A 25,345-nucleotide genomic window follows, 5' to 3' on the forward strand; every position below is an offset into this window, starting at 1 on the left:
ATGGAACAGAGACCTTCTAAGAAAAGGAAATTCTTGGTTCGCTCTTTTTATGATATATTTTCAGCTCAAACTAGGCCCTATTTTCCGTGGAAGAACGTATGGAAGACTAAAGCAACCCCCAAGGCTGCATTCTTTGTTTGGACAGCAGCTCTAGGGAAGATCTTAACCATGGATAATCTAAGAATGAGGGGAATTATAATTATGGACTGGTATTGTATGTGTAGAAATAGTGGGAAATCGGTAGACCATTTACTATTACATTGTGATTTTGCAAGGGATATATGGAATCACTTTTTCAGCAGTATGGGACTAGCTTGGGTAATGCCAGGAAGGGTGGTGGAACTACTAGCTAGCTGGCGAGGGACCACAGGGACACCACAGATTGTAGCAGTGTGGAAGATGGCTCTTATTTGTATTTTCTGGTGTATTTGGAGCGAACAAAATGATAGATTTTTTTAGGATCATGAATGTTCCTCGAAGGATTTTAGGAGATTTTTTTGGAAGACTTTATTTATGTGGGCCATTGCTTTAGAGTTAAATGGTCTTAGCTTCCAAAACTTTCTTGTAACAGTTTCTAGTTCTTGATTTGGTGTACTCATATGTATACCACCGGTGTACTTGGGCTATACCTATCTTTATCAATACAACTACTTATACTTATCAAAAAAACAATATAACTCAAAGTTTCAGCAAGTAATGTGGCATATCTGCAAAGAATAAAGGATGAAACTTCAATCTAAAATCCCCAAGCTTTTCAGTGCCAATCCAACGAGGCAAGAATATGGTAGAGGCACCAATATCAGAAAATTATCTGCCACCAGAAATCGGGAAAAAAAAAATGGTCTTTATTAGATGGGGTAAACTGGCTACAGGTGAAGGAGTTCACTTCTAATCTCTCAAGCACGTATGAAAGCATCACATACCAGCATACTTTCTTTTCACATGCCAATATAATACTTTCTTTTCACATGCCCACATACTTATCGTCTCCCAGACCTCATTAATCTCGCATTATCCATGTCTAAGATGTTCAACAAAAGTTATGAAACTTAACGTTTGAGTAATATAACGATCCGGTATGAAGAATTATAAAGCATTTTCAGATCAGCAAACAGCTTTGCTCCTAATTAATGTAACAGATGAAGTAAATGAATCATTTGCCCATATCTATTTGCAACAGAAGAGTAAGAACACTTTCAAGTACAACGTTACATGATACAATCAGAGAGGAACACATGAGAACGAATGGTAAAAAGGAAAACAAAAAATATTACTGTGTTTGAGAAAAGTGAGTCCAACATGAAGGCCCCTAAAATGGGAGGTAAATGGCAATGCAATCACAACTAATCAAAGATATAAATCTACTAATTTCATACCGATAGTTTACTTATCAAAAAAAATTTCATACCGACAGTTTCTTCCCAAAATTTCTTCACGTGTATATTCAGTCAATTCGAGAAAGCTATCAGATGCAAATATCTGTACAGGAACAATTCAGATCAGTTTCAAAATATAATACAAATCATGCCTATATGACATACTACTGCAAAATAGAGCCATGACACTCACACTTTGTACAATGAAGAGTGTATATTGCATATTGATCATATTTAAAATATAGAATATAGTGTAACTCTAGTGTTGAATACTTTCATAATTTCTTTACTATAAAAAACCATACTAAATATTATGGGGTGCTATATGATCATGTGATCATGCAGAGTACAAAAGAAAACATGCAGTATGCTGTGATGACAGAAATTTTAAAAATTGAGCAGCAGTGTGCAGCAAGAAATTTCAGAAAAGCAATTTTACATCTATGAAGTATCATGTTTACATAGTTAAAATAAGCTTTTTCCATGAAGAAGGCACTAAATGATTGAAGCAGGCTAAACAGATTGAAAAAATTACATCAAGTAGTGAGAAGGATGAGTGCACTGCATTCCAGAGCATCAGATGACAAACTTAAATTCATATTTTTGGAGCAGTTATCTAAAGTTTTTCAACAATAAAATTAAATAATTAATTGACTTTTATCTTACAATCGGGTTGTCAGGAAGTCTAGGATCAGAAATCACAAAGTTCTTTTCAATGCGTTCCAATGTGGTTGCTAGGTCAATTCCTTGGCGTATATCCCTTTCCCTTTCAGTAAGTTCCCAACTTTCCAAGTGTTCTACGTCTTTAGTCATCAAAACCTCTTGTTCTATACTTGGCTTCTCTTCAAGCCTCCCTGCAGAGCTCAGAGACCTCCCTTTAAATCTGCAGAGATTCACACATCAAATAGGAAACTTGACACTTCAAAAGGGACTCATAAGTCTGCTAGGACATCCACAGTCACCCTTGAACAAAACATTCGAGTAATAAACACCAATGTGCATACTGTAAAAATCATTTACATGAAACTGTTAGCATTATCCTTTCCGTAATGTAGCAAAGGCAATCATTAAAACTGACCCCATCAACGAAATGCGTCCTGACTGCCTAGACTTTTGGTCTGCTTCCTGACAAGAAAGTGAGTGAGACACATCACCCATGGAATCCGATTGAGGAGTTTGTCTACTTGATGTATTCATATTCTGAATTTCAGCAGATTTTGGCAGAACATAATCAAGGTTGAAATTTTCCTGTTCTTCATGCTTGCTGGTACAACCATGACTCAATGCCTTGATGTGAGATCCGGGATGTTTTATAGTTTGCACAACCTCTGTCATGGACCCTAAAGCCTTCTCCTTCTGACGAGCTGACACACAAGAAAATCTGATTATTAAGTAAAGATATGGTCACATCCAATAGAAAAGTTGGCACACATGCTTACAATCATAACGGATTAACGACTGGGACAACCCATTCGGCCGTAATGCCTTGTCATTAACACCTTCAGTGTATTTGCTGACCTCCACCTGCATTCTGCAGAAACATCATTAAAAAATCCAGAATAAGGTTGGATCATAAGTCACAGAAAAAAGTAAAACATTGCACGAAACAACTCCTATCATGATTAAAAAAGGGGGAGAAAAAGACAAGTGGAGATTTATGTATTTTTTTAATTCAGAAAATCGTATGATATAAAAATGCGAAGTCAAGAGAAGTTATAATAATTGTTGAAGTGTGAATAATGATAAATGTAGTTCGGGAGCATCATTCAGCACTCAAAAGATGGTATATGTCAAATTAAGAAATTGTCAACCCATTAAATGCATTGACTAAGGTGGTAGAATTTAGGCATTCTAAAGGACATATGAGGTTCTTTATGATCAAATTGGGGAATGGGAATTCAATGTCTAGGAAGAATCCTTATTTTGGAAATTGAAATAATCACAAGTGTTATGACAGCATAACACTTTAAGAAAGAGGCCTAAAATATTAATTAAAAAGAGACACAAATGCTAGGAGATTACATAGTGAGGTGATGCATGCATGTGTAAACATCCCAAGCTATGCAAATTTACGTGAAAGAAGTTAGACATTAGTCATTTTAATCCAAGACATGCCATAGACAAAATAAAAGGACAGAAACTTCACAATCCTGGAATGTCTCGATCTTTTAACCATTCTTCCAACCATAATATATAACTACAGAGAATTTGAATAATGTTTAGACTGTAAATCAAATTGTAGCTTTATTGAGCCCAAAAATCTCTCCCATTGAAGCTTAGTTTGCTGAGATACTAGCGCTTGGGATTTCTTGGCCATAGATATATTTCTCCATTTTGCCTTCTCCTTTTGCAGACAAAGCATTTTCAATGTTCATACAAAAGACTAGAACTAGAATCAGAAAGAATGACCAAAAGTTTGCTTAAGTTGGTTACTCGTGCAATGGGGAAAACAACAAAGTTAAGTATGCCAATGCCAGAGCTGAGAACAAGAAAAGGCTCTGCAACTCGATGGCAAAGAAGACAACTCCAATAATTGACTTCTAAGCCATTTGATCGTTCATGTTTCTGATTCAAGAAAAAGAAATCGTTCATTTGATCGTACAAGTGACTTAAAAGTGACTTAAATGTTAGAAACATTTAAGTCACTTGTACCAAGATATCGACATTCATCTTGAATTGCATGCACTGTGTATATCATGATTACAGACTAAACATGCGTATCACGTACCCAACAATCTCCGCTCATTCGTACAATTCTACTGGTACCACGGTATTAGATCGCTAGACTTGACAAAAGAAAAGGAAAAATGAGGAAGAAAGAAAGAAAGCAACATTTTTACCCAATAAATTTGACGGTAGTCCCATTATCATCTTTGATAGGGGTGATAGTGAGAAGATTCCAGAAAGGGGTACCATCCTTCTTGTAGTTCAAGAGCCTTCCACAGTAGCTCTTCCCATTTTGAACTGCATCTCGTATTTTGGCCACTTCATTCCTGTCTGTTTCCCGTCCCTGAAGAAATCGGCTGCACCCAAAACACCCCCTTAAAGTCACTGCTCAATTTCCCTCATTTTTCTCAATGGAGTCCTTCCTATATGGAGTTTCTTTTTTCTTTTTTCTTTTTTCTTTTTCATTTTGATGCCCACTGCCCAGACACTGTTAAACCCTGATCTTAGATAAAGAATGGAAAAACCCTATAGATTGAAAAGCCATGAGGAATGCTGGTGTATACAAAATGCAATATCGACGGGTTTGGTTTCGTTGACATGGCCCAACCCATTTGGTCTGACGTGGTGCTTCTGAAACATGGTCGTTCGTTGTCTCAGACAGTTAACAGAAACATATATGAAAGAATCACACTTATTTTTATTTTTAAAATTTTTTAATTTTATTTTTTTTTAAACTAATTAATTTCTTTTATTCATCATCACATATTTAATAAGAATTAAAAATTAAAAATTAAAAATTAAAAAATTATGTAGAGTTTGTAATGTAAGGATTTTTCTTATAAAAATTAAAAAATTATGAATATAATTTTTCTTATAAAAATAAGTTAAAACCCATTTGCTCTGTTTCTTTTTTTTTCATAGAATGTAATTTACCTCTGAATAGGATTAACAGTTTCTTTTCCTTTTTTCTGCTCTCTCGGAATCAGTTTTTATTCTGACTAAAACCAAGGAACCCCAGCTATAAATTTTACCAGTTCCGTTACAAAAATCTAGCAGGAAAAAAAAGAAATAGGAGAAATGGTAGCTAGCTCACCAGTTTTTTCCAATAATCTCCTTTGAAGAATAACCGGTCATGGTAAAGAAGCCGCTGCTGGCGTACATGATGGGGCAGTCTGGTTTTGTTGCATCGGATACAACAAATGTTTGCTGCAGAGTTGCCAAAGCCTCCTTCAACTCTTGTGATACTCTCGGAAAGGCCCCTGACGATCTTTCATATCCAGAGTTTGATTCATCCGATGTCCTGGTCGACTGATCCGCTCCGGCAACTCTGTATCCATTGTGTGATGACCTCGACATATCGTTTTTCGTACCCTCTGCTGCACTGAAGCTACCTTCTCCCACATCTGCCTGCACCACCACACCCCACTCAGCTGTCCTTGCGGCTATGCCAGCTTCAGTTCTTATAATTTGATCACCAGGAGAACTAGAATTGCCGGGCTCGGGCTTGCTTACGGCCTCTCTGTCAAATGCCATCCACTTTTTCGCGCTTGTCTCTGTGCTAATGACTGTCGAAGCAATATTAGAAGTGCTTCCTAAACCACCCTGATCTCGTGTCTCAGACCCCTCACCCTTCCTGCTGCTGCCAACATCGTGACTTGCAGGCAGTTCGAATACCTCCGATGGCGTTGCTCTTGGTTTCTCCATTTTTCAATTCTGTCTCTGTCTCCAGTGAATTATTAAGCGCTATACCTACCACAATAAAATGAGCCTACTTTAGTTATATGGAGTTAGAAGATGGTCTCTCCTTAGGAAACCCGAATGCTCCGACAGATGTTGAGCTAGAGCTACCAAATATTCTTTCAGATGTATATGGAAAATAGATATACAGAGTCCTCTCACAAGTACTCAAAGAGCACTGAAAATAATTATTGGGAGAACTGAATTTCAGCACCGGAATTCCCGACCTGAAAGACTTAAGGAATAAAGAAACAGCAGCTAAAAGCCTAAAACACGTACTACATAAATTAAACGTGAGGGAATGAATCTGGGAAGGAGAAATGGTCGGCTGTACCATTGTACTTAAAACATTTATTTGATCCTACTCATACCCCAGTTGCTCTGCAAAAAGATGTACCAATTAACTAAAAAAAGTCTCCTACATTTCACAGAAATCATTTGAAGTGAGAAGTGGAAGAACATGCTGCAGAAGAGACGCAAAGACCTTTAAGAAAACAAATGATCCGTTCTCACTGTTTCAGATGACTGACTATATAGGCGTTCAAGCAAAGAAAGATTGCTCTTTTAATTTGCCACTGCTCTTCCGCAGCCTGACATGACCGAACCACTGATTAGCTCTTTGTGCTGGTGCTGATTCGACAGAATTAGCAATTGTAGACTAGTTTTCTTCACCTAGTTCCCATTTAAGATGTGCTGAACTAGAGAGGCCAGATAACATGTGGATGAAGATAGCGTTCGTGTTTCGCCATAAATATGCAGTCCCTACCGACAAGGACATTGCTTTCCATCACAGCCCTTGTTTTTCAGATGTCGGTCTGCACTGGTGACAGATCCTTTTTCTTTTTCTTTTTTCAAATAAAAACACGCAGAAAAATGCTGGATAAATGAACTGATGGTCCAAATGGATCTGTTATCTTGAAAAAAATAAAAAAAAAGGAAAGAAATACCTCCAATTATAATGGTCGATATATGGGCAAACGAAAGGACACGCTCTAACATTTAAGAGGCTAGGAAATTGGAATGTGGCAGATTGAAGCTAGATTTCGCCATCACTTTTAAATTTGGTGTACTCCTTCGTAGGGAAAAGTAGATGCCATATTTTATATGCAAACAGCAAGCATACAGGCAATAGGACATTATAGTCCACACAATTAACTTGTACGGTCATGTAAACTTCCACGTCTTGAACCATTTTCGTTTCTTCCAGAAACCGTTGAAGTTTTCGCTTTCGTGTTCGTGCATGGGATGAACCATAATTACGCGGGTTTATTTTCCCACACTTTTCTGAATTATTTTTGTTTAATACAATTAGGCAATATCTATGTTTGATCTCCGAGTTGAATAAGATTTAGATGAACCAAATAATAAATAAAAATTCTTCTTATCAGTTATTATTTATTATCATACACTTCACACTTTATGAAAAACATCACACACCTTATAAAAAAAATTATAAATATAAAATGTGAAAGTGAATAGCAGATGATGCATAGAATTCTTCAATAATAAATATAGATTAGCGAAATAGAGGATTGAGCTGATTTCTTTATAAATGACAGAACTAAATATTTATTAAATACATATTATATTATAGATATTAGAACAAAATAGTTAGAGTATTAGCATTGGTCAATACATATGCATATGCAGAGTCATATTTACATAATATGATCCTAAAATCCTCCACATTGGCTTATGTATATCCAAATATTTAGTTACCTATGAACAGTACTTAGTCAAATTTAGATAACTACTATTCACCCTACAAATCATATTTTAATCATTATTTCTCTCTCCTTCCCCTCTCTCTCTCACAATCATTTCATTTTTTCACTCATTCAACAACACAACAAACATTCACTTGCACATTCATTTTAGTATTATAATATATTATATATTTTTTTCATTTTATTATATTTTTAATATAATATATAAAAAAATTATATTTTTATTATTGCATTTGTATTATTAATGTCAAATGTATGTAGTAGATGCTAATTACAAAATATATATAAAAAAAAATTGATTTTAGTAAAAAACTAATAATAATAAAATAATATTATTTTATTATTATTTTATCTCAAATATATATAAATCAATCTAAAAATTTTACTTAAATGGTAAAATGAATATACAAAAGAAGTAATTTTATAAAAAAAGTGGTTTTATATATGTATTAATACATGCATATTTCAATGCCATGCTGGAGAAAAATATATCCAACAGAGCACCAATAAAAGACGGGAGAAATCTACCTCGCAATCTGGTCATAAACAGGTGGCAGCAATGGTAGCCACAAGAACACCCAACGACAACAAGTACTGTATTTCCGGTGGAGCCCGGCCATGAGGCTCACCCACGTGACGTTTACGAAAGCATCTGAAGAAGAGATCATGGGTCTCACTTCTAAAAGTAAAGTTTTGTGCTATCCAATTCATTCAGCCGGCTTTAGCTTGTAGCTACCACAAGTCTCCGCAACATTTTTTGTATTCTTTTGACATATATTAGCCTTCATTATTTGGGAGCTTATTCATGGCTCTATCTGATTGGCTGTGGTTCCCCGTCCTTGACAATGTAAAAGGTTATTATTCAACTTTCAATTGACTCTCGCTCTCAGATTGTGATGGAAGTCTATCGTTTCCTGAATGCATTTTCTGTTTAATTGTTGCTGATATATATGCATTTTCAAACTTAGAAAGAGTTCGTCTTTATATTAATCACCTGGTTATCTACAATCTTTTTAAATAGGTGCCTACAAGAAAATTACTTATTTACGATCAGTTAATTCCAGCAAAATGATTATTTGTAATTAAAATTAGTTGTAAATAATCTTTTAATTGTAATAAATTGATCACAAAAACTCATTTTTCTTATACATGACTTCGTAGACTGTCAGTTAGGTACGGTTAATATATAAATTAAATAATAACAATTTATTTTTTATGAATAAGTTTAATCGTTTAAAAATAAAGTAATAATTTCACATAATATCAAAATAGTGGTATTGAGTTCAACACTAACTCTATACTCTATTTTATTTAATTGAATATTCTAAATGTTAGAGCTTGAATGATTTAAAAGTATTATAGTTACAACAAAATCTCATAAAAATAAATTTAAAAATAAATCTAACGTAATATATACCTAGATTAAAGCATTTATCTTTGATTAATACTGGTCATAATTTGGCATCTTCCATGAAAGTTGAAAGGGAAGGGCAAGACAAATTAAGCCATGTCATGAATGACGTCGAAATTCAATTAATGTACTAGCTAGGTTATATATGGTTGATTTTTGGATTTTTAGATCCCGTTTATGAAGCTATATATGAGGAGGGGAATTTAACAAACAATAAGTGTTCGGAGAAGAAAACAGAAGCTTATTCACTCAAAATTATCACTTCGACTTTATGTAGCCTACGCAGTGCTCCGATGCACCACCAACTCTAAGAAATGATATTTACAATCATCAAATGTATAAGTGTTGTGTAATCTCTTTGATAAAAGTGAATAATTATGAAATCTATATGAATAAATAAATAAATAATATTTTAATAATAGATTTAACTCATTTTCAAAACGATTGTTTAGTACTTTCACACTGCATAATTGTATGTAACATTATTCGTTCGTGTTAGATATATGGTTGACAAACAAATATTCCTATCGGCTGGAGGAAGTCGTAGGAATTGCTGGACAAAGAGTTGACCTTTCTCGGAATCTCTACTAGACCGAATGCAATGTTAATGCAATCATCAATCATATCTTGGATGAGTAAATCTTCTCATCAGTCGGTTTATAAATTGATCTACACCACTCGCATGATGTGGCAAATCAGGTTCATCAATTAAATATAAAAACACAAAAATCGTTCTTAGTGTCTTTTGCCTTTCGTGTAGAAAATTTGATAAAAAAAAAAAAGTGAAAATCAAACCAATCCAAAATTGAGCTAAAGGAAAGAGAGAGAGAGAGAGCGCTCGATGAGAGAGAGGGAGAGGGAGTTCGGTGAGAGAGCTTGATGAGAGAGGTCGAAAAGAGAGAAAGAGTAGTCTAAGAACACAGACCATTAGGATTGTAAGATAAAATAAATAAAAATCAAACAGAACTGATTGACTAAATCGACCTAATGGATTTGGTCCAGTTTAATACCAGTTCAGTTGGTTTCAGTTCCCTAGCATCAAAATTGATTAAAAACTGATTCCGTCCCAATTTTTATGATTTGGAAATCAAATTGGACTAAATCGAAGTATATATTTTAATTTTTGATTATATATATGTATATTATATGTTGTATATATTGTACATATTATCAAATATAATATAACGTAAAATTTTAATCTTATTATTTATGTTTCTTTAATTTAAACTCTCTTAAATATGAATATTAATATTAAATTATGAACATGTTATTATTTATCCTTACATATTAAATTAATATGATATTATTAAATGCATGTTTTAACTAAACTAATTAGTATATCTTTTATTAATATCTTTAACATTTATTTGGTTAATTGGTTATATGCATGTTGTTTTGGGCTAAAAATAATGTTTTGGACTCTATATGGATTAAAAAAATTATTCATTTGCGTCAGAAAGACAACCAGCCCATCAAAAAATCAAAAATCGAAACACAGCTATAAAAGCGAACCGAAATCTAAAAATTATGGTTTAATGGATTAATCGGTCGGTTTCGGTTATCAAATTCTAAAATTGATTTAGACCAATTCGATTCTAAAATTTAACAAAAATTGGCTCGAATTGAATAGATTACACCCTCAAAAACTATTATATAAAGTATAAAAATTTATTTATTTTTTATGATGGATTCTTAATTTTTTTCCAAAAGAATTTCACATAATTTTGTAAATATTTAACATTAGGTTGTGTTTGGATGTTGAAGTGAGTTGAGTTGAGATGATAAAATATTGTTAGAATATTATTTTTTAATATTATTATTATTTTGAGATTTGAAAAAGTTAAACTGTTTATTATATTTTGTGTTGGAATTTAAAAAAATTATAATGATGAATTAAGATGAGTTGAGATAAATTTATGTTCCAAACTCCGTCAAACCACAAATCAATGCAGATGGGTCACTGGATCTGTCCTACTTTCGTTGCCGAATTCCCATGCCGGCCTCTCAGTCAGCGTTTTTTGATAAAGAATACCGGATCTTTAGTGATGTACGGGCACCAATCACCAAATGACGGTTACTGCACAGTTTAAGGTACAAGTAATCAACGAAGGCAGAGGTTGAGCTTCAGAGATGACTGTGGATTTAATCGTTTAATCATAAAAGTGTTATTCAGCAACTACAATCCTGGCCGTGAACATTTGGGACAGCATTACAGGTGCATAATCTGGTGGCTTTATAAATTATAAAAGCGGCAAGTTGCTGGCTCTGGCTCAACGTATGTGCTAATTTCTTCCCATTTCCCGACAGTTTTTAAAAATTTTAGGGGCCAAAAACAGCAAGAATGGAAGATGGAAGATGATTTTTCTTGTTTGGGGCGGAGGAAGAAAGAAAGGGTAGAAAAATTCCTCTCCGATGGGAAAGGATCAAGACCCATGGATGGTTTGCAGGATAATCTACCATTATTTCCCTTGTTTTCTAAGCAAGATTTTTCATCAAATTAAATACTGGAATATTAAAGAGATGGGACCCGAATAAAATTTTAAGCAAAATGCAGCAATATAAATACAAAGAGAATCGCTTAAAAAATAATTTTTCATTCTACCTGATTGGCTCTCCAGATGTCCAAAATGAGTGACGGAGATTTCCACATCTTTTTTCTTTGATTCTGTTGTCTTAAGGATGGCTTAGTTTGGTTTATTGACGGCAGTCAGTTTAGTTGAGTTCAGTTTAAATTTAAATTTTTTCTAATATTTAAATACTAAACTCTCAAATTATTAAACTCATCTCAACTCAAAATATTTTTACACGTGAGATTCACGACTTTTTTTTAACTTTCCATAAATATATTTAAACTCATATTAATATTCAAACACATCTAAACTCATCTTGGGTGGACTCCACATAACTCACTTCACTATCTCAACTCAATACTATTTATAGAGAATTTAACTCAACTCAACTTAACATCTAAACGTAACCTTAGAAAATATTTTTTTTCTTAGCATATGTGAGGTGTAAAGATTATAAGTATAATAACTCTAAATGATAATAACTCTAACAAAAAATACAGAATTTTTCACACTATTCTTGCATTTAATACTACAAATTTTGAATAATACGAGAAGATGAAAAGTATACATGGTCACATTATAAATAGTAAGAATTTTTTTTATTCTTTTAAGTGATGTGAAATCACATTTACCATTTTCTAGTTGGGATTAATTTTGGTATCATTTTGTAATGATTCAAAGAAGACACAAACTACATTTAAATTCATACTCCAAAAGAGTTAGTTAAAGATAACCGAAACTCCCTTAAAATTCATTACTAAAGGTACAAACTTAAAAGATAATCAGCCAATCATACGAGGCATTACAACATCTGGATTCTTCTTAAACCCCCCAAGGATCTAGCTAGCCAAGGTTCTAATCGATGCGTCTGAGTATGGTAATGAAATGCAAGAACTAATTCTTTCTAGGCAATGCAATATTTCATTCACCACTTTCTTAGACATAATCCTTACATGAAATAATAACAGTTTTAACTGCGAGATGGTTAGTGGTGGATGAAATCAGTAGTACCTCTTGATTTAAGGGATTGATCTTGACCAATTCATTCCAATCTCATAGAGTGAAAAAATAAGATCCATTATATTTTCAGGTGAAAATGAATATTAAAATTATATTGTTTATTAATGCATAAACAGTTTAGTTTGATCATACATTTTCTAAATAAAATAAATCTTTTAAGAAAATGATAAAAGTACCTTATATATATATATATATATATATATATATATACCAAAAAAAAAATCACGCTTTCACAATATATTATATGAACAATCTTATTCTCCATCTTAAAAAATTTAATCTCCATATTCCAGTCATGTTATTTGATACGACAACATTTAAGAACTTCTTCTTATGTCAACTACTTGAATAAGAATAACTTAATATTCGTCATATAAGGACAAGAAAATACATAATTAAAATATTATTTGTAATTTTTAAATTCAATTCATTACCGCATTAAAAAAATAAGAAATAATCACTACAAGAAATTAGAATTTTTCCAGCAATTTTTAGATTGCTGCGAAAAAAATCGCTGGGTATAGTCCTTATTTGCAGCGATTATTAATTCGCCGCTGAATTCCATCATAATTCATAAGACATTTTGAATTGGAATTCACGATTCATTTTTTACGGCGATTTTTGAACTATTGCGATGACTTTTTTCGTTGCAAAAATGTTTTTACTCTAGCGGCGAATTAAAAATCGCCGTAAAATTCGTAAGCTATGTACCAAATTTATGAGGTTATTTTCGGCGAAGTTTAGTCGCCGCAAATGAGAATATTGCATCCATTTTCTTAATCGCCGCATGAGCTTTGCATCTTGAGTGGCGAAAGTTTATTTTTTGCGGCGATAATAACTCGCTGCAAAACTCTTCCAAAATTTAATTCACCTGCCTTTTGCCCTTGTTCATTTCTCTCCAGCCGCTCCTCCTTCTCTCCCAAATCCGTCTTCATCTTTCGTACGATGCGCAAAAAACATACAGTTATTTTTTTATATTTATTTATAAAAAAATAAATATAGTTTTAGTTATCCAGTTCAGATGAGATGAAATGTTTTATTGAAAGTTAAATAAAATATTGTTATATAATAATTTTTTAATATTATTTTTATTTTATAATTTAAAAAAATAGAATTATTTATTATATGAGAATTTGAAAAAAGTTATAATAATTATATGAGATGAGATGAGATAAAATAATTTAATTTTATGTAATCAAACTAGATCTGAAATACCAAATTTATCATTGGCATGAAATATGTCATTTTATATAAAAATATTAATATTTTTACTCTTTTTATATAAAAATATTAATATTAATATAAGAATAGATCGCAATGTGTTGTAGTGGTACAACTAACTCGTAAATAGAATTCAACATAAAAGAGGAGACCGGTTACGACGTATGACCTAAGGCCTCGAAAGCTTTTAGGATTAATAAACAGAGCAATGCGGTTTTTTACAATTTTGTATAGAATATTGGAACAAATGGGAGAACACCATTTTTCCTTCTTCTGAAGCATCGGTAGTGGCTGACTGGTCTATTCAGTAAAGAAGGCGAGCCACAACTATTTTTTTCTTCAGGTATTCAGGTTGTGATACACAGTATCCCTTTTCCTCCTTCGTTTCTGTTCCCTTTCTGTCTTTGGACTGTTTTTTTTCCTTACCCCTTGACGTTAAAGATGAGAACATTACTCCCTGTGTATATGTTGATTCACTCGCCTATCTTACCCATATTGCCGAATTCTATTTCATTTCCATTTGCGCACTGCTTTTGTTCGTATCTTATCTATGTTTAGATATATGCGAGCACTTGAGCTTCTATTATGTTTGAATTGCGCGACAAAGTACATTCTTCGCTTTTCATTATGCAGAAACAATTGTTGTTAGGGTTCTATTTCTGTAAACTCTGTTTATCTATATATTTGTTTATTTCTATGTTATGTTAATTTCTTCCTTTCTATCAATCCTCCTTCTAAATCTTGTCCGAACCTAAATTCTTCTAACTCCTCCCGTATATGGTTTTGTTTGGGTTATAAATCCGATGCATCTCCCACTTCTTGCTTATGTCCCTGTCTTTTGTTTTAAATCTTCCCTTTTTGGGTGCTTCTAGGCCAGTTTTACAAGGAAATCTTCTTTCGGGTTGTTGACACATAGGAGATCAGTTGGGATATATAATAGAATAGAACTTTCAATAATATGGATACCGGAGGCAATTCCCTACCATCTGGACCAGATGGGGTGAAGAGAAAAGTGTGTTATTTCTACGACCCAGAGGTTGGGAATTACTATTATGGGCAGGGTCATCCTATGAAGCCTCATCGTATCCGAATGACTCATGCTCTTCTTGCCCACTATGGATTGCTTCAGCACATGCAGGTCCTCAAGCCCTTTCCTGCAAGAGATCGGGACCTCTGCCGCTTCCATGCTGATGATTATGTAGCATTCCTCAGGAGTATTACACCCGAAACGCAGCAGGATCAGCTGAGGCAACTCAAGCGCTTCAATGTTGGCGAAGATTGCCCTGTTTTTGATGGTCTCTACTCCTTCTGTCAAACGTATGCTGGTGGTTCGGTTGGTGGTGCAGTCAAGTTAAATCATGGTCTCTGCGATACTGCTGTAAACTGGGCCGGTGGGCTGCATCATGCTAAGAAGTGCGAAGCTTCTGGGTTTTGCTATGTGAATGATATTGTCCTGGCAATTTTGGAGCTTCTTAAAAAGCACGAGGTTTGTCTAGTGTTATTGAATCCTAATCCTGTTCTTTTATTCATTTAAGCAATTGCCTGGTCAAATATCTTGTTCTATGATGTACTTTGGCTCACCTTTAGTTTTATTTAATATTCCGATATTTAAGCTGTTTCTAATAGAAACTCATGAAAATGGAATGGTCTATTGGGTGCCTCCAGACCTAACGTTTAACGCACTGAATAAAATCCTGATACAACCCACTAACTGCTTGCCAAAGCATAAAATTGTAATTTCTAGACCTGAGATGATACTTTATGAGAGAAAATGAACGCCCAAGATTCCAATGATAACTATCAGGATCACTCTTTTTGTCATAACAACAATTTTTAATGTCATCATCATGATTATGATGAGGATGACTATGGTTTCCAGTAAAGAAAGGTTAATGTACAATCTGTGATCATGTTCCCCCAGCTGAGCTGTGCAATGCATATAGTATATTTAAGGCAGAAGGACTTGATATTGCATGACCATCATGGTTGTTATGAACCTTGTTGTCCAACTTAGTTTAACTCTTGAACCTGAATGACTAGTAGTTTAGCGCGTTAAAATAATTTATTTAGTTATTGAGTATGTTTGTTTAGTCCTATAAAGTGGCTTACCTAATGCAGCTTGTTCTCTATGATGCAGCGTGTTTTATATGTGGACATCGATATCCATCATGGAGATGGTGTTGAGGAGGCATTTTACACAACTGACAGAGTCATGACTGTTTCATTTCATAAATTTGGAGATTATTTTCCTGGCACCGGGGACATACGTGATATCGGATATAGCAAAGGGAAATACTACTCTCTTAATGTTCCACTGGATGATGGCATTGATGACGAGAGCTATCATTTCTTGTTCAAGCCTATAATTGGGAAGGTGATGGAAGTTTTTAGGCCTGGCGCCGTGGTTCTCCAGTGCGGTGCTGACTCTTTATCTGGGGACAGATTAGGATGCTTCAATCTTTCTATCAAAGGCCATGCAGAGTGTGTCAGATTTATGAGGTCATTCAATGTCCCGCTATTGCTTCTAGGTGGTGGTGGTTATACGATCCGGAATGTTGCTCGGTGCTGGTGCTATGAGGTACAGTTATTGTTTTGATTTTTCGATTCTGGTTTACTATGGTAGTGCAAGCTGCTTGACTGTTAACATCATTAATGTTTGTTCGACAAGCGGGATACTATAATGACTATTGAGTCGTATTGGTGAATTTTAACAAGCACTTGGCAAGAAAACTTGCACCTTGTTTGGCCATTGGTAGCAAATGTGTTTATGTCATAAATTGAGTAAGCACAGGGAGGCCTGGGAACACAAAATAATGGAAACTCATGATGTAGCAGAATGACTCTAGGTCATTGTGTTTGATAGAGTTTTGTTTGGGTCTGTAAAGTTAATGATGTTTAAGCACCTGATGAAAATTCCTATGGTTTTTTGAGTTAAACGTAAAGAATGACAAGAGCCAATGATCTATTGAACTAATTTAGACCCTAATTAATTTCATTCTCTCTTGCGACATTGTGATTCTGATTCAAACATCTAGATAATCAGTGACTAAATGGGGATGAAGTTGATGTACTATGAGCTATCGCATGATTCCCTTTTCTTTCTTTCTTTTTCTTTTTTCTTTTTGGAAGGGGGGGGGGGGGGGATTCTCTTTGTCTCATCACATGGTTCTTCATGCTTGCTTCTTGGTTGTCCGTTTGTTATTCTTCTTTCTTTAGGTGTTTGATCTCTCTAATCAAAGAAATAATTGTTTGATCTCTATCAAATGGCCGTTTTAATGTTAATTATTTGATGCAAGGCAGACAGGGGTTGCGCTTGGAGTGGAAGTTGACGACAAGATGCCACAGCATGAGTATTATGAGTATTTTGGTCCAGATTACACCCTTCATGTTGCCCCAAGCAACATGGAAAATAAGAATTCACACCAATTATTGGATGAAATACGGTCTGAGCTTCTTGATAATCTCTCAAAGCTTCAGCATGCACCCAGTGTCCAATTTCAAGAAAGACCTCCTGATACTGAAATTCCAGAGGTATGTTTGTGAGTAGTTTATTTTACGTGTTCATTACTTGCTCCATATATTAAATCTCATATGCTTTGATAATCATCCAACTATAATCATTCACATATGTAGTATTTGTTGTGTGGAAATACAGATGTATTCTGGTTAAAATTCAGAAATTCATATTTATCTTTAAGCTTCTTTTAATTGTGGATTGAGTGCGGGAGGTTAGACGTAAATCTAAGATTTTGTGAAATGCTGGAGTTTATGTGGCTGTTGCAGTCTTTCCTTATAAGTGCTCTTGAATCGGTGCAGCATTAAGGGGATGCTTGGGGAATGAGATGAAATGAAAAATCTGTGAATATTTGTAAAATGATTTGAATTAAGATGTTTTATTAGATTTTGGAAAATGAGAGAGAAAAAGTTGATTAAAAATATTATAAAGTTAAAATATTATTAGAATATAATTTTTTAATATAATTTTTGTTTTGGGATTTGAAAAAGTTGATTTGTTTTTTGTGTGTTGTTTGGAAGTTTAGGAAAGTTGTAATGATTAGGTAATGATTAGATGAAAAAGTTGAAGATTTGAAATTGAAAAGTGTGTTTGAGTGATGTTTTGGATTATGAGAAATTTTGAGATGAGATGGGATGTGTTTCCCAAACAACCCCTAAGTATATGTGTCTATGACTTCAACTTTTTTCTGAGCAAAAGACCTGGAGAGGGAAAAAATTAAAATAATAGGAAAATAAAAACAATTGACTTCTATTTCTGATAGCATCCCATACTTTCTACCTTTTTTTTTTTTTTTTTTTTTCCGCATTTTATTTTATAAATAGTAGCAGCTAGTTTAATCAAATCTAATTGTGAATTGCTATTTGCTTTATGTTTTTTAATTGTACAAGACAGTTGCCTCTCAATTTCTTCTAATTGTTTTAGGCAGATGAAGATCAAGAGGACGGAGATGAGAGATGGGACGCAGATTCTGACACGGAGGTTGATGATGAGCGGTAATTTATTTGGTCCCCCAATTTATTTGTGATATTGTATGTTCACTGTTTTACTTACTTTCTGCTCAAACAGAAAGCCTTTGTCCAGCAGATTGACGAGGGATATAGTTGAACCCGAGCTCAAAGATTTGGTATGTGCTCTGTTTAGTTTGTATTATCAACAACTGTAGTGTTTACCACTTTGTTCATATTTGTATATCGCAAATATTTTGTCAATGAAGGCCCTGGTATTTCACTATCCATGAATTTAAAGGTGAAAACTTACAAAATGGCCATAAAAAGAATGTTGCAAATCGAGAAAGAAGAAACATGCCAATGAAGAACTATTAATTATTTGTGAAAAGGTGATGATAGCACCTGTTGAGGATAAAGCTTATGAAAATAGCTTGACATGGTTTGGACATGTGCAACAGGGGCCTGTGAATGTGCTGGTGCAAAAGAATGCTTGAATTGAATAAGGAAAATAAGTAAAAGGAATGCCAAACAGTGACGTGTTGAAATTGTAAGGAGAGACTTAGGCCTGGTTTGGTTTCACAAACCTTTCAAACTATCTTATCCCATCTCATCTCATGTCATCCCATCTCAACATTCACACACCATTCAAACACACATTTTTCAATTTCAAATTTTCAAATTTTCAATTTTTTATCTAATCATATTGCCTAATTATTACAACTTCTCCAAATTTCTAAACAAAACACAAAAAACAATTCAACTTTTTCAAATCCCAAAACAAAAGTTATATTAAAAGATTATATTTCAACCTTCTTTTAACTTTATAATTTTTTATTTAACTTTTCTTCCTCCTTTTCCAAAACCCCATAAAAATCTTAACTCAAATCATTTCATTACTATTCACAAATTATGTCACTACTATTCACTGATTTCTCATTTCATTTCATCTCATCTCATCTATGTAACCAAACAAGATCTTATAGCCCATTAGATGGAATTGAAGCTTAGTCGAAGCGCCTTTCCTCCGAAGGGAGAGATTGATTGGAGGAATCCTTCGATTAAAAACCTATCCTCGACTCTAATCGATAGGAACGTTGAGGAACTGTTTTCCCGCAAAACTCTCATTCCCTTTTCTCTGAAAGAAGAAAGCCTGGCAACCGAGAAAGCATTCGAGTTCTTTCTCATAAGCGCCTTCTGCTGATCAACACTTACGGAATCTTGAAGAATTAAAAAAATCGGGGAATTACACCAAAAAGTAGAATTTGGTTGTTGACCCCAATTCCCAGTCACCTAGGACTCTTTCTCGTGAACTAGGGTCAAATAAATAGATGGATCACCCTTTCATGTCCTGGAAGTTGATCCCCGTTGCCCAAAGCCAACAAAGGTTCTAAGAGTCAAGTAAATGGTGGGACCTCCTTCCGGGAATTCCGATTAACTTATCTTATTGAGCCTCTCTCCTAGGGTTGGTTTTATCAGCTGACCCTAAATCATTCTTAAACCTGAGTTAAGTAGTTCTCTTGTTCTTGGCTGCTAGACGAGGAGCTGGGTAGATAGATAATCTATCCTCCCCCTAGGATGGTAGCTTCTATTCCTGATTGCCCTTTAAGTTAAATAAGGGATTATAATGCTTCTTGAAGCCAAATAAGGGCATAAACTACTATATAGAGTCTTGAGTGCCTTCCCTTCGGAAACCAACTAAGGCAACTCCGATTGAATGCGGAATCCCGCTAGCCATTATTCGTATGAACTCCTCGATCCATGAAGGGCATGGGCATCTGTAAATCGGTGTAGCTAAGCGAAGAGCGGAAAGAAGGAATCACAAAATCAATTCATTCCTTCTTAATTTGATAGCTCTAGTCGAAGAAAGGTAGTTAGATCATAAGAAGGTGGGTAGGTAAGAATAGGAAGTTTAGAGGAGTGAAGGGGTTTAGGAGGGACTTAAACACAGCTAGCTAAGTATATTGTATTCCAATATAACAATCTAACTAGGGTTGTCAAATCTTTGACGGCTTTTTACGAAGCCCATTTCCACCGAGATCAAGGCCAGGCCGGCCTGCCGGCGGTAGTGGGGATTTTCCTGTTCCCTAGTCAAAGACTTGGTTGGATGCGAGGTCTACTCCACGAGGAGCGGTATGGCAGAAGGATAGGTGACAACATCCTTTTGGCTTAGGAGCTCTTGATAAATTACCATCGGGACAAAGGTTCTCCCCTATGCGCTCTAAAAGTGGATCTCATGAAAGCTTTTGATAGAGTTCGTTGGGACTTCGTTCTTGGGATTCTTAGGGCCAGTGGTTTCCCTAATGCTTTTACTCAGTGGATCATTTTTTGCTTTTTTCTTAGTGGGAAAAAGGCGTGTTGTTGACTTTTTTTAACTTGATTGAAACTAATGACTGACCCATTGGTGACTTTTGAGACCTCCCTTACTAACCCAGAAATTCATATTGGGTTAATTGAGTTTTATGCCATCATGTCTTTCTACCTTGAGAGATGTTGTGCATAGTCTTATTTCGTAACCAACTTCAATGGGAGAAGGAAAATGAAAAAAAAAAAGAAGAAGAAAAGGTAGATGAATTAACAAAATGAAAGAGGTGCTGTGCGTATCGACCTATGCAGTGCTTGCTGTGGGATAAGGCCTTAACAGAAACTTTATTTGTTGAGTCTGACATTAGGAATAGTTAATCTCACCTCATACAAAAACTATTTCATTGCCTTTATTTAATCTTCATTAATCGGAATTGGCTGAAAATCCTATTTTTCCTTTCTTATAGCATCCAAGTCTGGACATATTAGGTCAATCAAGCTTTAAAGCTTAGTAGAGTGTTTTTAAAAAACAAATCTTAGCCTGAAAAGAAGAGCCTGTTCTTTGAAACATTTACAACTGCTCCTTCGTCGAGCAAAAGCCCTTCTAAAAAATAGATTCTTTTCCTTTACACTACTCCCCCTTAGTCAGACAAGCCAATTCCATAGCTTAACAAAAGGGCTCCGGAAGGGACCGTGGCTGAAACCCTTTCTTCCGGCCATCACATGACTCAGGGTAATGGCCCATCTGGTGATGCGCATCCGTTTTCGTGCTGCAATGGCTTTCTAAAGCTCAATCCCTTGCTTGTTTGGATGGCAAACAAAATAGAATTCACTAATTGCAATCTGCCTGCATAAGACAAAGCTTTATTAGCCCAGCTCCTTCCCTTGGCAACAATCTTCTCCACTAAAATCTTGCAATCAGACTTTTTAAGCCTAGAGGAGATCAATGGGACACCAAGGTACCTGATCGGAAGAGAACCTGCATTGAAGCTTAGGATACCCAAACTTTGATCCTTAACAGAATCATTCACTCCACAAGTCAAAATACTGCTCTTGTCTGGGTTCGGGGTAAGACCAAACAAATCTTTAAACCGAGAAAGGCATTCCGCATTCTGTAATCAAAGAAACAGAGTGAACCTCTCCTTTCAGTCAAGCTCTACTTCAGTCCGCTTTTTAAGTATCCACGCTGGCTTGGTTGATGAACACTGACCCAAAGACCATTCGCACATGGCCATATCTGGCTAACGCCTTTGTGACGCACTATGCATACAATACATATATTAAGTGGCTAACGCCTTTGTGACGCACTATGCATACAATAATATTAAGTTTTCAAGGCATAAGCTAGAACTCGTTAAGCAAGGACCCACTGAGTCTTTCACCGACTTCATAACTCAGTGGAGGGCCCAAGCTGCTCCTCAGATTTCACATAAGAAGTAGTAATTTGCTTACTCAGTACCATGTCCCTAAATCCACTCTTTCGTTCCTTCATATACCTCCCCACCAATAGATAGAGACAAATGGGAACAACCGAACCACGTCTACAAAATGCCAGTACCATGCAGCTGCTTCAAAGCCAACGTGATGCTCCTTGGTCAGATGACCAAGATATTGGCAAATACCGCATATGATCAAGAAAGGATTACCTATAATCACATGAAAACCATGAAAGCCAGTTGCTAAGAAAAAGGTAGAACCATAAATACTATCCGAAATAGTGAAGGGTGCTTGATATCTTTTTTTTCCCGGCTCATTAGTTAATCATTTTAAATGATCATTTTACCTTATTTGTTGTGCCCATATCATGAAAATTGATTGATTTAAAGCTGCGTTTAGATGTTGAATTGAGTTGAGTTGAGTTGAGTTGAGATGATAAAATATTGTTAGAATATTATTTTTTAATATTATTATTATTTTGGAATTTGAAAAAGTTGAATTGTTTATTATATTTTGTATTGGGATTTGAAAAAGTTGTAATGATGAGTTGAGATGAGTTTACTTACCAAACGAAGTTTAAACAAAGTCAGTTTTATGAGCTAGGGAGCTAATCAAACTTATGTGCGAGGCTGTTCATCTAACCTAAGATAATGTGCACAGCCAAAAGTTCTGAGTATCCACTCTAATTGAAAGGGGGACTCAGTTAATTTATGCAGGGAGGAAGATTTGGTAAATGTTCCAAACCGCATCCCTGGAGGAAGGAATTAGCTCTTCTACTAGTCTTTCTTCTCTAGATGCTCATATTCATGTTTACTTGCTTCATTGGCACCACTTCCTTAGATATCATTGACCATACCTGTCCCATGCATTCTGTTTTCTGGTGAATGAATTTGGAATATTACTTTGTATTCATTACAGGTGATATTGGATTGTTGAATTAATATCCTGTAAATCTAACTTCTGATTTGTTTTTCCACAAACAATTTCTAATGATGGCTCCCCCCCCCCCCCCAGGAGGATCAAAAAGGAAATGCAGAGCACGCCAAAGGATTTGATACGGGAGCAGAAGAGACTACATGCACAAAGGTGAAATTGAGGCCTCGTTTGTTTTCACAACTCCTCTCAACTCATCTCATATCATCTAATCATTACAACTTTTTCAAATTCTCACACAAAATAAAATAAACAATTCAACTTTTTCAAATATCAAAACAAAAATAATATTAAAAAATATATTCTAACAATATTTTATTCAACTTTTAATTTTAATTTCAAACGAGGCTTAAATCACACAAGCACTTGCATAAAGTAGTTATTGGATGCATACATATACGTACAGCCATATATAAGACTACCCCAGCGCTAACAGTTCCTTTTGGTTAATATTGGTGCTTGCAGGCGGTAGATACGGATTCTATGCTTGTTGATGAACCTAATGTGAAAGTTGAACAAGATAATCTGAATAAGCAAGCGAATGAAAAGCACCCTTAGTTTTATTCACCAAAATCGCACTGGCTCCACTTGTTTGTTGATCCCCGAATAAGGTCCTGGGCTTTGCAGCGCATACCTTCAATTGTATTTCGTGTGGGCCATGCAGACCTCAACTGTGGACTAGTGCAAACATGGACACTAGCACGAAAATCTTAATTCTTTTTTCTGTCAAATGCTGAAACTACATGTTGGCACTTCAAAAAAAGACTAATCCGACAAGTTCGTAGCATAGCCATCAACTGAAGAATTAACTTGTATTTTATGGATCTACTGACCACAATCTGGGCACTTCATATTTACACGAGCTAAGCTGATTAAAAAGCCCCGTGCATTGAAATATCAGAGGCCAGTATCAGGGTGACCTGCACTTTGGAATTTTGGTCATTCTTGGCCCAAATCAAAACCATCCCAATATCCTTGAAAGAGTACATCTTGCTATTCTTTTCCTTTCATGGATTTTGCAAGTATCCAGATCACCTTGTTTATATATGGCCTGCCTCATTTCATTCACTATTGTCTAATCGTCGCAGGGCACTTCATTTGCTACTTTCTTCGAATGTTACTCTTCCATTCGAAGAATCCGACAAAAGAAGAACGCAGTCACTGGATTCTGCTTGGATTTCATCTGCCGTTTTGATTGTTACACAGCTTGAAAAGTATAACCCAATTTAAACTTCATTACCTGAGATGTGTGCAGATCATGCGTAATTACACATGCGCTTTTAGCCTATATCTTTGCTGTGGCAAAAAATGGAGGAAACAAAATGAAATTATGCTTTTGGCCTTGCGAAAATGATAACCTGTCCTTACATATTGCTGCTTTTGACTCTGCATCTTTCACTGGATTCTCTCCCCTTTTCCACCTTCAACAGTTGTGAATCCTCTTCAGGCAGATTGCCTGGAATGATCTTAACACCAGCTTGCTTCTCAACCTCCACTGCCCAACTATACACAACCATGCCATGATGTCAATAACAGTATGTGTTCCAGAGTCAACTCTGAATCAAAAAGTAGCCACCCCAATGTCAGGGACGCATGCTGTTTTCATGTGGCCTAAAACCTGGAAGGGAGACAGCAGAGAAGCGTCCAATGCAGAGATAATTGACTCATATTGCACAATACACTGGACAGAGCAAGAGAGTATGAGAAACTGCACAACTTTCAATCAATTACGAGTTCCTAAGATTAATAACAATTTTTTTATAAACCAAGTTAAGTACGTGAATATCAAACAGTTTGCACTTACTACAGAGTGCAGACGATGATTTTCACTCCTCCATTTAATCACACTTCACAAATCGCATACAAATATCATACTGAAGGGCAGCAGTACACGCAGTATAGCCACTCCACTCCACTCCACTCCCCTCCCCTCCCTCCCTGTAGAGGGACTCAATTTTTATTACACAAACAAACAACAACGTATTCTGCTTACGAAATTGAGCTGTTCTTTGTTTTCCTGGTAGGCTTCATATTCCTTTCTTGCCTTCTTTCACGGCAATCAGCACAAATGAAGTGAGAATGGGGTTATCCCATTATGTCTTTTTTAACACCTTTATGTCAGGATTGACTATTGGGGAATTTCCTTTCTTTCCTCCATTCCAGCACCTTCACCATTTCAGCTCACTCCCCTCCCCCTTCACTTCATGCTCAAGAAATTAGACTCGAATCTTGAAACTTGCAAGGATGATTTTACATATCCCAAGTTCTTGATCTACTTCTTTTTCTCCACAATATTACAAAAAATATTAGGCCTATAAAAAGAAGAGAAATGATTTATACAAGTCTCAAATAGATAAGTCCTTGTAAAAAAGTAGACTCCACCTTAAAAAAGTGTAAAAAACTATTCTTTATTAGTGAGATCTATTTTTTTTACAAAGAACTTGTATAAGATTTGTCTATTTGAAGTTTGTACTTAGCATT

The 25,345-nt window shown here is 35.2% G+C and overlaps 2 protein-coding genes and 1 long non-coding RNA gene across 8 annotated transcripts in view; 1 reads left to right on the forward strand and 2 right to left on the reverse strand.

Moving 5' to 3' along the window:
• LOC121256047 (phototropin-2-like) overlaps positions 1 to 6,502 on the reverse strand; it is a 32,287-nt gene extending 25,785 nt beyond the window's left edge. The window contains exons 1-7 of one of the 3 annotated variants that reach the window (XM_041156658.1): positions 6,294 to 6,502; positions 5,137 to 5,792; positions 4,217 to 4,399; positions 2,816 to 2,907; positions 2,455 to 2,740; positions 2,043 to 2,259; positions 1,409 to 1,479 (exon numbers count right to left, since the gene is read on the reverse strand). In XM_041156658.1, coding sequence (XP_041012592.1) covers positions 1,409 to 1,479; positions 2,043 to 2,259; positions 2,455 to 2,740; positions 2,816 to 2,907; positions 4,217 to 4,399; positions 5,137 to 5,747 — 1,460 coding nt within the window. In that variant the 5' untranslated portion in view covers positions 5,748 to 5,792; positions 6,294 to 6,502. The other 2 variants (XM_041156659.1, XM_041156660.1) reach the window with 2 other exon arrangements.
• A 7,383-nt stretch (positions 6,503 to 13,885) lies between these two features.
• LOC121256049 (histone deacetylase 19-like) lies at positions 13,886 to 23,437 on the forward strand. 4 transcript variants are annotated; one of them, XM_041156665.1, is made up of 8 exons: positions 13,886 to 14,080; positions 14,607 to 15,215; positions 15,867 to 16,307; positions 17,030 to 17,260; positions 18,168 to 18,238; positions 18,312 to 18,369; positions 22,946 to 23,017; positions 23,330 to 23,437. In XM_041156665.1, exons 2-8 carry the CDS (start codon positions 14,688 to 14,690, stop codon positions 23,420 to 23,422), a joined length of 1,494 nt encoding a protein of 497 aa, XP_041012599.1. In that variant the 5' UTR covers positions 13,886 to 14,080; positions 14,607 to 14,687; the 3' UTR covers positions 23,423 to 23,437. The 4 variants fall into 4 exon arrangements, with proteins under 4 accessions (XP_041012599.1, XP_041012598.1, XP_041012596.1 ...); XM_041156664.1 differs by having other exon boundaries at positions 13,886 to 14,072; XM_041156662.1 differs by having other exon boundaries at positions 13,887 to 14,080; positions 14,602 to 15,215.
• Positions 23,438 to 23,544: 107 nt separating this feature from the next.
• Positions 23,545 to 25,075, reverse strand: LOC121256051. The gene is made up of 2 exons (XR_005938908.1): positions 24,669 to 25,075; positions 23,545 to 24,545 (listed from the first exon to the last, which is right to left on the reverse strand). It is a non-coding gene; the product is annotated as an uncharacterized LOC121256051 (long non-coding RNA).
• Between the last annotated feature and the right edge of the window lie 270 nt (positions 25,076 to 25,345).

This window comes from Juglans microcarpa x Juglans regia, chromosome 3D, assembly GCF_004785595.1.
Source record: "Juglans microcarpa x Juglans regia isolate MS1-56 chromosome 3D, Jm3101_v1.0, whole genome shotgun sequence".
Lineage (NCBI taxonomy): Eukaryota > Viridiplantae > Streptophyta > Magnoliopsida > Fagales > Juglandaceae > Juglans > Juglans microcarpa x Juglans regia.